We start from the raw sequence: 15,722 nt of genomic DNA, 5'->3' as shown, positions 1-15,722 counted from the left end.
CACTTGGATTCATTTTCGAGAGGAAAAAAACAGTGGGAGACACAAAACTCTCTCTCTCTTTCTCTCTCTCTCTCTCTCTCTCTCTCTCTCTCTCTCTCTCTGTCTCTCTCTGTCTCTCTCTCTCTGTCTCACTCTCTCCTCTCTCTGTCTCTCTCTCTCTTACGTGGGGTGGTGGTGGAAACTTGATTGAAGACTTTAATTAAAAAGAAATAGAGGCTGCTGTACATGAGTTTTTTTCTCTCTCTCTTTCTCTCTCCCCTCCCTCTCTCTCTCCCCTTCCCTCTCTCTCCCTGTCTTTCTTTCCCCCCTCTCTCTCTCTCCGATCTTCTGCTCACCTGGCAAGCTGGCTTCACGCTGTTCTGGACAAGTTGGCACACATTCTTATTGGGCTGGCTCTCCTACCCTTGAGAGCTACTGCTTCCTGTGGAGACGCAGCAAAGGCAGGAGACCCAAACAATAAGCTTCTCAGCTTCTCGGAGAACAGTGTGAGTTACACACAGAGAGAGAGGGGGGGGAAGGGAAGCGTAAGTGCCTCTCTCTGTCTCTGTGTCTCTCTGTCTCTCTGTCTCTCTCTCTCTCTCTGCAAATGGCTGGGAGTCACAGGAGAAGGCTGAAAGAGCTGCCTGCGGATCCAGAGCCATGGGTTGCCAACCCATGCCCTAGTTGTTTAAAACATCCAAGAATGATTGTAGTGACATTAGAGATATGATGGTGGAAGGTATGTCTGCATTTTGTATGCAGACAATCCTATGTTGGTGGCTGAAAACTTAAATGATATACAGAAATATTAAAGGTTATATCATGCAATCGGGAGAATGATTCCATAAATGCTTGTATTAAAAATTAAGATATTTCTATATAACAGAAAAATAGAGTATACAATAACACAGTAGGCCAAGTGGCAAGAATAGGCTCAAGCAGATGAATTTGTGTACTTCACACAATGTTTCTAAAACAAAGGAAAATGAATGAAGAGAATTTAAAGCATGCAAATACTGTCAGACACTTTGTGTTTTGTATGTGTATGTCTGCTGTGAGAAATAAATGTTTGTTGGAAGAAATGTTATGTGGAATTGCAGATGTCACGAGACACATAAAAGTAAGTTGAATGCTATAGGAATTGATAATTTAAGAGTATATGTGGACAAAGAGTGCAGTAAAAAACAATTGATGCTTGAACTCAAAAGTGAGTAACTAGGACACGAGTCATAAAAGAGCCAAGGTTGCCTACCCCTGAACTAGGACAAATCATATAGACAAATCAAATAAAAAGAATGATTGAGGACTGAATCACAAATATATGAAGGGAGAACCAAGAGGAAGTAGAAGATCAAAAAAACAGTGATGATGTCATCACTAGCACTAATGATGTTACCTAGGTGGGATAATGAAATGTCTGCAAGAAAACAATTAAGTCAGAGAGCACCAAGGACTCCTCAAAATCAAAAAAGTTATGGTCAGATGGAACTGATGAGCTTCTCAGAAAAAAGATAATCAAGAAACAAAAAAAAACAAACAGCATGAATGAAGTATAAAGACATGATAGAAATTGTGGCTGTGAAAGGATGGTTTGCAAGGATATGTATAGAGAAAGATATTAGAGAAAGATTAAATTGGATTTAATTATATTTCCTTTTATTTATCTTTTAGTTCATGTCCTGGTTTCTTTGGCTAACTTTTTCTTATTCCTTTTCTAGACTTTGCATAATCTATGTGTATTTATAGGGTGCTGTGTTAACACCAGCAATGGATCATACAATGTCCATGCAGCCAGCAGGTATGATGGCCCCTTTGACACAACAGATGAGTCATCTTTCCTTGGGCACAACAGGAACAGTAAGTTTAGAGAATGTGCTTAAATTTCACTTTTAAAAAATGCTTTTTCACTCTATAAACTCTAGCAGCCTTTCTCAATTGAGATTTTGCACGGACCTAAGAGGTTCAAAGAGGTTTCTAGGGGTGTTTTGATTAGATAGATAGATGATAGATAGATAGATAGATAGATAGATAGATAGATAGATAGATAGATAGATAGATAGATAGATAGATAGATAAATTGTGGGAATTTTGACAAAGCCTATCACTGTGCCATTGTAAACACTGTAAAATGTGGGATGTGTAGTTAAAAAATGAATTGAACTGTGCAGTTTTCATATTTTGTGAGATTTTATGCAACACATCCCTGAGGCCTGAAAATTATTTCAAAGATTACTTCACACAAAAAAGGTTGAGAAAAGCTGCTCTACATTGTTCTCTATTCCTCAGTACATGTCCATTTCTGTCTATTATTTGAGCATTATTAGCTAATAAAACTATAATTTGTTTCTCATTTTATATCAGTTTCAATTTATCTCATATTAAATGTTGATAACAAAATGCAGGGATTATATAAAAGTGGTTCTTGATGCACAATTGAATATGTACAGTTTAAGAGTAACGTAGTTTATCAAAAACAGTAATAAGTAGTATTTTTCTTTGAACCATGCTGTTTCATGCTATTTTGTGCTATTTTCCTACTCCAAATTATCTCAAGTTGCCATTGTGCTCTATGGGAAACTTGCAGATATCTTCATAATTTTTCAACAGTTTTCAATATTTCATTATTGAAAATGTCATATTCATTCTGTCTATAATAATAGTAATTGTAATGTATAGAAATAACACTTCCATGGTATGATTGAAATCCCTAGCCACAAAAGTCATTATTCATACCATCTTTACTTTTGCTACAAGTTTTGAGTCCAAATTTGAGATCAGACTTCAAAACAAGGACAATGTAAGGCAGTGACTGTTTTGGAAAAAGTAAAATTGCTGAATTAAAGATTTTCAGGCAATCTCAGAATGTCTCAAGAAATATAGTGCATTTCTAACACATTACAATTGTGAATTGATGAGATGCTTGTAATCTGTTTCACATGTAACTTCCACCTTTATAATCAGCCTGTCTCCATCTTGTCTTACCCCAGTTTAAAACCTGAATCAGTATGTCACTAAGTATCAGATGAAGTGAATTGTAGCTTATGAAACCTTATGTTTTTAAATGAACTTTGTCCAAAAAGTTACTACCTCCAGAGACTAACATGGCTTTTCTTCTACCATACCACGTATGAAATTTTTGCTTCATCATCCATACACAATATGTACAAACATATAATTTGCATTTCTTTTTCAGAAATTGTGTGTGGCGTAGCATATTGAACTCCAAGAGTATGCAGTTGGTTAGTGTGATGGCATTAAATTCTTGTTCTAGACTAGAGTGTTTGTGTCTACTATAGAAGGACTAAGTTGATTATGGTACGTGAGGGAAGTACTAAATTGATTAAAATATTGTCAGTAACTATAGTAAAATTAGATTTTCTTTAACTTTTTCCTGTCAGCAAATATGGGCAACAGACCTGTCCAGTAACCATTTTCTCTCTTTTTTCCTGTCTTTTTTACATGGCTAATTTATAGATTTGCAAGATAATGAATAGCGAGTAAGTATTTAGAATGATATATGCTGGAAGCCAAAGAGTTGATTAATGAGAGAGTTTGCTATGTCTTAGAAATTGCTAAACCATAGAATGGTGTTCATTGAGAACACTACATTTGTACCAGAAAAGAATGGCAGGAACTTTATGTTTGAGTTAATTTACTGTGGGGCAAATTGTTCCACTGGCGAGGGAGCTTTTTTAAAAAAACAAATATTCTCCACAGGCATCATCACCTGATTGAATTCCCCTTATGTCTTGTGACCATTTTTAACTTAATTTTTAACTTAGGGGCATGTTTTTCTTTATAGGCACTGCTCATGTAATGTAATTAAAAATCTTAGATTGTCTTCAGAGGTAAAGCATTTTCATTATCACCTTTAGTAAATAGACAAAGCTTTTCATGCTTTTCAGTATTGAGTACAGCCTAAAATAAAGTCTATGGATGCTCCAACATAGGAGCTTTATTCATTTAATCAGTCAGTCAGCTTGTTTTGAGGCTGTTCAAATACATGTTGATTCTGAGCAACTTATAACCAAAAAATGAAAAGGAAACAAAATATATCAAGAAAAGATCACTGACAAGAAAGCAGAACCAAAAAGACCAAGTAGCAGAAACAAAAGTCAAAGCTTTCTGACCCAAGGCCTGTGACAACAACCAACTCTTTAGCAATATATGAAAATTCATGTCACCACTGTCATGTATCTCAGATAAACCTGTGTGTCTTACGGGGCCAAATCTGGTTCTTAGCTGTAGCAAGTTGTCTTTCATAAACACATAAATACAGATGTGCTAAATCCCTTCCTGTGATTTCCACTTTCCAACTCCCTCAGACTTTTCCAGGGCTACCTTTCAGCTAAGTCTTCCTCCTGTTCTACTGAATTTCCAGAGGTGTAGCTGTCCTCTCACGTGATGGGCAGGTAATTAAACAGGAAGGTAAGAGTGATGTCCCCTTCTTTCCCACTTTCCCAGGACTTATCTTTTATATAAATGACTCCAGTTTTTTTTTTAATCCAAGATGACCTGGTATAAGCTGTCATACAGAAGTTACACTAAACATTTCCAGGACCTGAGGGTCCAAACTCTCACAACCATACAGACTCAGGTTGAGTCTTACTGTATTTCTCCCTGTACATATTTATATGAAACAGGTACTTAGTAAAGATTAATGCACTACAAGTGATTGACCTTGTTTAAACAAGTTGTTTTATTCATCTGAATATATTCAATTTGTCCATGTCCTCAGGTGGCATAATTTCAGCTGTCTTTGTCTTTCCTTGCCTTTTCTATTATAATTCGCTTATTGCTACATTACATTTGAACTTTCAAACACTCTTTTTTTTGCAAAAGGTATTTATTATATACCCTTTTTTAGTTTTGGAAGTCACTACTATTGGTTATTTTTCACATTTCTCTCCAAGTATTCTAAAAAGCTGCATTAAAAGAAAAAAAAAGATTCCCCAGTAGGCTAAAATGTTTCAGTAGCATTTTACACATACTGAATTACCATGAGCTCTTCTTGGTACTATATTGTGACCTTTTCTGGAATACATTATGATTGTTCACATTTTCTAGGAATTTTTTGGTTTATTAGCCAAAGTCTGCTTATGTTGGGTTATATTGAAAATCTTTGTCTGAGAGTGCTTCTCAACTAAACTTTCAGATTTATTTTTAGGAGCCATAGATTGATCACCTTTTACTGGAGATAGAATTTTTCTGACATAAAAGATTAGTTTTTTCTCTGTCCCAAGCAATGTAGATTTTGCTGTATAGATGATATTAGTAATCACTTTGGTGGTGGTGATGGTGGTAATATTTTAAGGCTAGCTCTTTCAATTTGGTAAAAGTTGGCTAGTTGTTTCCTAGTGTTTGTCACATTTTAATTGAAATGTAGCTTTTACTTTCCTTGTTTTTAATAGTTGTTTTAAATGAATAAGAAACCTATATGTGTATGATACTTTATGGTTAATCCTATCTACATGTTCTAATCTTTACGCATGAAATAAATATATAGATATATAGAGTTAAATAAAGCTATCTCCTTTTAAAAATGAATCCTTACAAAAGTACTTCATATTGAAATGTCCAGGTTGTTGTATTTCATTGTATACCACCTCTTTTCCCACCAGAACCTAACAAGTCTTTGAAAAATCTGTTTTCATCTTAAACTCATGGTTCCTTCTTTTGCTGCCAATAAATTTAATCAGCAGGCTAGACTGAGACTTGCTGTCCAATAAAAGTTGTGAAATAAATCCCAATGTCTTAAAATAATCAAAGCTCCAAGGGAGGTTTATGGTCCTTTTTATTACTGGCTGTGGAATTCAAGCATAATGTTCAGCATTTTAATCTAGTGATACCTTTCAAAATAAAGGCAGTTGCTCTTAATACATCTGCGAGAAACTGCATAAGCATTTCCCTAGGATTCTTTTATCACCAGGTACCAGTCTATATCAGTGGTTTGGGTTTAGGTTATTTCAACCAGTTTTGACATCATTCATCATCATTATGCTCTGTTTTGCAAAAGTAAATTTTTGTCATCCATACAATTGCAATAGAAAGTATTACAAATGTAGTTAGTTTACAGGGGTTACATTTTAGGGCATATGAAAATATGAACAATCCATTTCCATTATATTCATATTTCCAATGTTGCCCTTTAAAAATCTACTAGTGGACACTATAAAAGTTTATTGACTAACTTTCAACAAGCTGTTTTCTGCAGACAAGCTAGAAATTAATGAACTGTTCTGTATCATTAGTATCTACACCATTGTTCTGTCCCAGATTAATTTAAAAGCTTGCAGTATGCAAAGTGCTTTTATTAAAAAGCTTTCATATCCTCACTTGCTTTGTTAATCAGCATAGCATATATTTCAGCCAAAAGTATCCTCCTCAGATTTTAGTCAGCAGTATGGCTTGGATCGAAGTAACAAACATTGGGGTAAGCTTCTGATGTAATTCACTACAAGTAGTCCTTGACTTATGGCCAGACTTGAGTTCAAAGAGATATTTGCTAAGTGATTTTTGTTAAGTGGGTTTTTTTTGTCCCATTTTACTACCTTTTTTTGCCAACATTGTTAAGTAAATCACTGCAGTTGTTAAGTTAGCAAGATGATGGTTAAGTGCATCTGACTTCCCCATTGACTTGGCTTGTGAGAAGGTGAAATGAGTCAGTTGCCAAACATCTGAATTTTTATCACATGACCATGAGGATGGGGAGGCTGAAATGGTTGTAAGTGTGAAAAATATTCATAAGTTGCATTTTTTCAATTGTAACTTCGAGCAGTCACTAAATTAACTGATGTATGTCTAGGACTACCTATATTCTGATTATCTCTGTGATGCATATAAAAAACTTTAAGAAGATGAAATGTGCAAATAGAAAATTTGCTATATGATTTTGTACATGCTGTTTTGTGTAACAATATCAGTGCTAATAAATGTACCATTTTTTTAAATTTTAATTCCATTTATATCCCACCCTTCTCCGAAGACTCAGGGCGGCTTACAAGCTTAGCAGTAGCCTTCATTCTATGTATATGCCTGCTTATTAGGGCTTTCATACACCCCCCAAGCGGCATTATTACAAAGTCAGCTTAATTGCCCCCAACAATCTGGGTCCTCATTTTACCTACCTCGGAAGGATGGAAGGCTGAGTCAACCTTGAGCCTGGTGGGACGCGAACCTGCACTAATTGCAGGCAGCTGGTGTTACTTAAGGAGGCATTAGCCCACTGCTCCACTGATATTAGCAGATCATCCTACAGAATAGGAAAATTTTGTATATTCATACTTTTTTTTAATTCTAAAAAGCCAATTATTTTGGAAGGTGCTATACGTGTACTATAACATTTTTATACTACATCTACTTTTTCTGAAAACACAGTTTGCTTTCACTATTTTTGTTTATCATCATTTTTTAACCATCTATAACAAAAATGGGTGAACTGTTTGAAATAAGGATATTACAGTTGCTTAGCAACTATAGTTAAAATGATAAAATCCGGGTAACTATAAAGGCTATTTGATTCTCAACTTCTGGAATTGTATAATATTGGTTCAAAATCGTAAAGATCACTTCAAAATGGCAAGTCAAAAAATGTGCATGACTGTTGTTCAAAATGCAGCACTATTATCGTCCTATTCCATGGATAATTTTAATGGTTTTAAATATAGATTTTATTCTAACGTCAGATCTGTAGCCATCTAACTTAGTAATGTCAGTTTGAATAACAGATTTTCAGACAAATAAAGAGGCTGGGATTCAACCCAGCATCATTTACTTTTTTAAAAAAAATTATCATCACTTAATTATATTTTCATTTATTTTATCAGCAAAAAACAAGATTCTAAATAGCCACATTGCTTGTAATTTTTTATTTTTTATTTGTAATATTGTTTTCTATGAACATACTAAATACATTCTTAATTTAAATTGGAATTTAGTCTGGAAATGGAAATTCTTAGTTCTTTCCATTTCTTAGAATAAAAAATAAAATATTAAAAAAGTAATTGAGAGAAGTTTTCTCTATTTGTAATAGAGAATATTTCATGTACCTTACTATACTCCAGATAGTATTAGAGATCAATATTTATCAAAAGATTTATTGAAACATTTTGCAAATAAGAATTTCTTAGGATATTTGTCCCCCCCAAACTAGTATTTTTCTACTGGTCAGAAGTGCAAGAGTTAAGTTTTTTCTAGCTAGACAAATCAGTTAATGGTATCAAATTTCCTCTAAAGAAGTAGAAAAAAAGAATTGTGTGTGGGATGGAAGAGAAGTTTATTAATAAATAGATTCCAAAATTGCTCCATCATCAGAATGCCACTCATTGTGCATTATAAACCACCATTGATCTGACTTCCTTTGTGGTTTAATGAAAGCTGTGTTGGGCAGTGTGTATTAGGTATAATATCAATACTCTTTAAAAAATGAAACCAAATAGTTGCTCACTATGTTTGATTTCTATTGATTAGCATCCTTCACTTTAGTAATGGCATTTTTGAACTATTACGGTCATTTTTTAGGCATCTAAACAAAATACTTCATTTGTATAATATTTTCTCACTTGTAAGATTTACCCCTGAGGGAAACTTTACTGACAGTTTGCTGAACTTGAAATAACTGCTCTTTTTGACCTGTTCACAGTAACTCCACCATTTCTTGGAAGATATGAAATTCTGCTGCTTACTGTTTCTGTTCTGAAAATTATGCCACTTTTAGTAAATAAAAGGAGTCCAATGATTTGGGATTATAAAATGTATTTACAGTGATAATATGGATAATCTACTTCTTAATGTTTGCAAATTGCATAAGCAAGTAAATCTCTCAAATTACTTGTTAAGTGTCAAGTTAAGATAAGAAGTCAAGAATAATAAAAGAACTAATTTTTGTCTATATCAGGGGTTTCAAACTACTGGCCCACGGGCTGCATGCATCATAGTGAAACCACGCCCACTACATTGCTGGCAATGGCAAAAAAGTTCTGATATGTCATGACACATCACGTAACGTTGCCCGTTGACACCCCTGGTCTATATGAACAATAAAGTGAAAGAGAAACTGTTAGGCAATAAAAGAATATTTTGTCTAATTGTAAGCTCTAGGATTATTTTACTGAGAAAAAGTGGTGATTGCGTGAATTATAAGAAATAAAAGAGACCAAAAAGAAAATACATATAATTGGCCAATTAACTTAATTGTGATATACTATCAAACATCTTGTCAAGAATATATTGTCAGCTTAAAGTTATGGAACTTCTGAACCTAATTACATTTTTCTGAAGTTCCCCAGAATTTAAAACATATTTACTTTTCAAATTTTTTTATCCATATAGAGTTTTTATCTGATTTTTCAAACTTCTCTGCCATGGCATCTGGTTTTTGACAGATCATTCCTATCAGACATTAGATTGACTGTGTCCCAACCAGCCTTTCACAAGGTTCAGAAGGCATGACTGTATTTCTAGACATGGAGGTCAGATTGTCATTTAGAGCCCTTGAGATGATTATGTCAATCATGGTTCAATTGTTCTTGTTATTTTTATATTGACTGATACTTATGTAGTGCTACCCGGAAAGGGCTGCTGGAGTCCAGGTTCTCTCTTGGCCCTCTTTGGCTGGCTGCCGGTTCACAGTGGTCCCTCACTTAGGCACCTCTGCTTGGCTGGAACATGTGATGAGGTGGTGGTCAGTCTCTCTCGGCAGGCAGGTCATGTGATGGGATGATAGTCTCTCTTAGCAGGCAAGTCACGTGCAGGAAAAGTGTTTAGGTGGCTGGTCAGCTCCTTCTTCTTCTTCTTCTTCTTCTTCTTCTTCTTCTTCTTCTTCTTCTTCTTCTTCTTCTTCTTCTTCTCTCTCTCTCTCTCTCTCCACTTTGTTCTTCCTTCCTTTATCTTCATGGGAACCATGAAGGAGCTTTTCTTAGACATTTTCTCAAATTACTTTTTTCGATCCAGGCTCAGGCCCCTTTTAACTTTTTGTAACAATAACAATTTCTGGTAACCAACTATTTTCAGATCAGCCCAAGGTTAGCAGTGGAGTGGAACCTATGCTAAAAATCAGCTAATGCTATTCAGTATAGGTATTCATGCACTTTTGTGCATATAAATGTTTTGTAACTGTTTTCATATATAAAAACATATTTCCATAGGATCTTTCAATTTGTATATCCATTATCCCCAAAATTAAACCTCTGGTTTCAGTTGTACATTTATCCTTAGAATCTTCTGTTTCAAAATACACATTTGATCCCAATATTTTATGGCTTTCTTACATATTAACCAAAAATTTAAAAATATATCTTCAGGTTAATTGCATTTCCAACAAATATTTGAAATCCATTTATAGATTTTTGACAATTTATCTGGTGTAAAATATCAATGATCTATCATTTTATAAAAATTCTTTTTAAGATTATAATTACGTGTAAATTATAGCTCTTTCTTCTACATATTCTCCCATTGATCCAACAGCATATTATATAAAAAAACTTTGCTCATCTTATCATATAGTCTTTAGTTTGTTCATCTTTCTCCATTTTCAACAAAAGTTTATACATATTAGCAATAATATGATTGTTTATACACAGCTCCATATCTCATCCAAAAAAGATTTTTGATTAAGTTTAATTTTCTTTTCTGAGATCTATCAAATTATAAGGAGACTACTTTCTTCCAATCTCCCATCAGAATCCATTTCTCATATGAAAACATTGTCATTTGGGCCATCAAATGATTAAAAAGACATCCCTTTGTAATCATTTGATATATAAAGAACAATTACAGTTTTAATTCCTTGCATTTTGACTTCAACTGCCACTTATGTTTTATGTTTGTCTAATAGTAACAATTTTGGTTTTAACTGTGGGCTAATATACAAAACTACTGCATTAGACTTTTTCAAACTTGTAGATATAAATTCTTCACCCTAAGTCTTATAAGTCAAATACTTCACATCTTTGTACATATGTGTGGGTTTTGTAGATAAATTGTATCATATATATATATATATATATATATATATATATATATATATATATATATATATATATATATATATATATATATATATATGTATATATATATATATATATATATATATATATATATATATATATATATATATATATTCAGTTTTCTCAAGTAACAAAAATATGTTTTTCTTTTTGAAGAATATTTCTTCCTTTTAATATATTAAAGATTTATCATCCATATGCAAGCAAACAGTCCTTAGACGTCTGTTGCAAATATCCACTGAAGTTTATTCCAATTCATTCTTGTATTCCATATGTTCTTTGCCTTTTTGAACAGTATTCAATCTATATCTTTGTTGTTAAAAGGTACAATGACTCCTTCCAACTTGTGCCAACTAAATACAATCCTGTTCTGCTTTAAAATATCTATTAGAAAGAAGTCTTTTTTCTACACAAAATTCTGAGAGGAATCTCCTAAATCTTTAGCACAATACTTTCTGCATAAACGGCATCATAGTTAAATTATCTAGGCCTCCCTCTAACTAGAGGTCTCTGGTTTCTGATTTATTATTTAGGAAGTCCATCCTGTCATTAATTTGCTTAATTTCACCTGAAAACCTATCAGCTCTTTCATCAAATCAATCCTCAAATTCACAAATGTAACTTTTAAAAATTATATCTACATTTTTGAACATTAAGTAAATTGGGAGAGAAAGTTTCTTTTTTGTACTTTTACATGTAGCCAAGGCTCTTATCATACTTTTACATGTAGCCAAGGTAAGTAGCATATTCTGCTTGTAGAAGATATAATTACAACCAGTGATTTTTTAAAAAAGGAATCCTTTATTTTGTAGGTTCAGCCCACTGTTTTTGAAAAATTTTATTTTCTAGATTCCTTTCATGTGATCTTTTACTGTCAACACAAACTTTCTCTCCTAAGGGGTGAGTGAGTGATAAGCAGCTGCTTTCTTAGTTTATACAATTACAATTATTTCAAGCCTGGAGTGGGAATGTTACTAATGGATGAGTTGGCTTCCTTGTACCCCCAGAGAAAAAATTCATTACCTTCTGAAATCAACCAACAACTAAGAGAAATACAGAATCTCTTTTTCATTTTTGAAAATACCCTATTTCCGTATTTTTAAAAGATTAGCATTATTGATTTTTGTTTTTCAGCAGAGTAGTTTAGATATGTATGACATGATAATCGTAGAATAGTGAAAGCTAGTCCTCGTAGTAAGAATATTTGAGGAATGTGAAATATTATTTTCTGCAAAGAAAAAAAAGAAGGGATATTGATTAACAAATGTATAAGTTCCATAGAAGTTAGTTATCCTACTTTGAAAATAGTTTTTATCCATAGAATAGCATTTCTCAAATCATTGTTGAATGATACAAAATAAAAATGCTTGAGGTTTTCATTCAATTCCAGTGCGTGATTTTAATAAGTTCAAACTAAGAAGTACATCTCAAGAATGAGAAAAGGACCTACATACACACATATCGTGCTAAGTAATAGAATAGCATATTTTAACAAAATATTGCGGATTACAATGTGTTCTGTCAGGCTCATTGCTTTATTACAATGGTTCTCAACTTTTTCTTCACCACAGACCCCTTTAAATACTTTTGTGGCCAGATCATAGGCACGGACTCCCAAAACCTTACTCAAGATTTAAATCATAACATTTTGAAAGGCTTTGCAGACCCCAGAGGTCTGTGGATCACAGGTTGACAACCACGGCTTTAATATATTTGGAGAAGTTTAACTCTTAAGGTACTTTTCACTGTGGTAATAGAGGAGGAAAATGGAGATTTACCTGAAACTTGGGAATTGATAAAGAAATGCAAGAGTCCTGATATTTTCCAGATTTCCAGGAAGAAGGGCATGCATTTCAGAATAATAAAAGACAGCACAATTTAGATACTTGTTGTGGGGAAAAAGGTTGAAAACAGCTCCTCCTTAGTAGTCACCAGAGTATGTTTTATGATGCAAGAGTCTGCTTTAGTTGGCAAAATTCTGTGAAAAACATGAAAGAAAGTTGCTCAGAAGAGTCTGTTTGGAGCCTGTTAAGCCCTGTTGTAGAGTTGCTCTTTATCATTTGGGAGTCAGAAACATGCTGCCTTTGCATTTGTAGTAATGATGTACCCATCATGACGGTAGTCATAAATGCTCTATCTCACATTAATGTAATTAATGTGGCTTTAAAATAATTCAGGATGTCACAATGACATTAATTTAACCATGTATTTGATGAAAAACTATTAAACTAGTTGTTGATTATCATACTAATATGATGCCCACAGTTCACCTTTCAAAGACATTTTCCTTTTCTGATCTTTCCCATCATTTTTCCTCAGCATTATTCACAGGATGAGAGTTAGATATTTTCCTTTTGTTGGCCTCAATCTGATTGATTGAACAAGCTGTGTATTTCCTTTATGTTTGCCCTCATAATGTACACATCACATTTCTTCCCACAAGGATCTTAATCAGAAAAAGTAATGGCCTTTAGCTTTTCTCATTAGCAAAATGGAAAAAAACACCATATCCAATCCATTAGATATAGACTCTTGTAATAAGAGCTTGCTTAAAAAATGGGAAGAATGCCAGGCAGCATGGTTTCTTACCTTAAAGGATTTCAGGCTGAAAAGAAAAGGAAGAATGTAAACCCTTTACATAGAGGAAGCAAACATTTTCAGCTATAATTCATTATATACCATGTGCATGCATGGCAGGAAATTTGCTTGCTACTCTTAGGGCCAAAACATTTGCAAACTTACTTAGGGGGAAATTCTCTATAAGCACTGGGAAATGTGCATATATAGAGTTGCTGTGTTGTTCTCCTTAAGGAAACTTCTGTGAGATCATCATCAGCATTTAGAAAGACAAAAACACAAGATATAATTATAGATTTTGTAAAAATAATATGTTCTTCCTGTTGTTCTCCTGAAACTTTATTCCATTTTGTTTTACTTTAGATATTGGTAAACTGATTGAAATTTTAACCAGAACAGTTACTGCCCACTTATTTCTCTATTAAGCATTTACCAGAAGCATTCTGACAGTTGTGTATCTATTTTAATCCTATCTGAAATTATTTACAATCAGTGCCCTGAAATTTCAGTGTGGAAGCAAGACACAATTTATTCTTTTCCATAGATTGTTTTCCTTCTCCAGCATTGATTTCATTAAATGCTTCTTTGCATTAAAATTCTTAGCATTGACATTTGTCTTCAGATTGTAGAGGACAGTGCAGGGTGCTGATGCAATCAACTGCATAAATTGGAAATTGTTAGCAGTCTCTGAATGGACTAAATGATGCTGAAACTATTTTCTAAAAATTATGTTGCTTTTGTAGTATAATATTGCAGTGACACCTTCCAAAGGAAGAAGGTCAGTTGATCATCCTGCAGTCTAAAATGCTACTTGCTGAAGAGATGATGATTTCAGCTGCATTATTTATTTATTTATTTTATTATATTTATATACCGTCCTTTCCCGAAGGACTCAGGGCGGTTTACAGGGTGATTAAAACGAAAAATACAAAAGTTAAAAACAATTAAAAAATTATATCAATCCCTGAACAAATAAAAACCCCAGTTAAAATTAAAATTAAAATTCTCAGCCTGGGCTGAAAAGAGCTCAAAGCTCAAAGAGCCAGGTCTTCAGGTCCCGGCGGAATGAACAGAGGTCGGGGGCAGTCCTAAGCTCCACTGGCAGCTAGTTCTAAAGGGCAGGCGCACCCACTGAGAAGGCCCTCCCCCTGGGTGTTATCCACCGGCAATCTTTTACTGGCGGCACCCTGAGAAGACCCTCCCTATGGGAGCGCACTGGACGAAGGGAGCTTGATGCCGGCAGCAGGTGTTCCCTCAGATATCCCAGACCCTCACCATTTAGGGCTTTATAGGTCATCACCAGCACCTTGAATCTCACCCGGAAGGCAACCGGGAGCCAATGCAGCTCACGGAATAGAGGTGTTACATGGGAGTATCGGGAAACCCCCAACACAACTCGCGCAGCCGCAATCTCCACCAGCTGAAGCCTCCAAGTGGTCCTCAAGTTAGACTAGATGAAAATCAAGTCCATAGGAAGGATAAAATTATTTTTATTATTCTATAATAACAAAATCTTGCAAGTGTTTATTTTACTACACTTACTCTTCTTTCTTATACCCCAGGGAATTAGGAAGACATCTGCCTAAACCACTTCCAAATATTATTGGCTATTCAGAAATTTTAAAATGTTGCAGCCTCTTTCCCCTATGCAGCTGTTCCTTCGTATATCCATTAGGCTCATCTTTCTTGCTCTCAATATAGAGGCCTATTTGTGTTAGTCTTTGTACAGTTGTATACATATTGTTGAAAACTGTTCACTGGGGACAAAAACGTATTCACTTTGGATAAAGCCTAATCATTGAAATAAAATAGACTGCTTTAGAACAATTTCAGCATCCTCCTCACCATTGTTTTAATGGTGGATGGTACTATAAAACAGACCTCCCCCATAATAATCAACAGAAGGATGCCTATGTTCTTTCAGGCAAAATGTGAAAAGGCCTGCTGATTAGAGTATTACTGAGGATTATGGTGTCTGTTAATCTAATGCAGGGGTGTCAAACTCAATTTCATTGAGGGCCGCATCAGCATTGTGGTTGCCCTCAAGGGGCCGGGTGGGTATGGCCAGGGTGGGCGTGGCCTACTGGGTGGGCATATGACCTAATGGGTGGGCATGGCCAGCTCTACCTCGTTCGCATCAAGGGTGCCTATGGGTGC

The 15,722-nt window shown here is 34.5% G+C and overlaps 1 protein-coding gene across 1 annotated transcript in view; it reads left to right on the top strand.

The window, feature by feature from the left end:
* RBMS3 (RNA binding motif single stranded interacting protein 3) overlaps positions 1-15,722 on the top strand; it is a gene marked incomplete at both ends in the record, with an annotated part of 526,486 nt that overhangs the window by 493,820 nt on the left and 16,944 nt on the right. Inside the window, one exon of the mRNA XM_083376163.1 lies at positions 1,726-1,836. Coding sequence (XP_083232289.1) covers positions 1,726-1,836 — 111 coding nt within the window. The remainder of the gene's footprint in view (positions 1-1,725; positions 1,837-15,722) is intronic.

The sequence above is a fragment of the Vipera ursinii genome (assembly GCF_947247035.1).
Source record: "Vipera ursinii genome assembly, chromosome: Z".
Taxonomy (NCBI): domain Eukaryota; kingdom Metazoa; phylum Chordata; class Lepidosauria; order Squamata; family Viperidae; genus Vipera; species Vipera ursinii.
The sequence above is the reverse complement of the archived record's forward strand: the minus strand, read 5'-3'. Positions and strand labels throughout refer to the sequence as shown.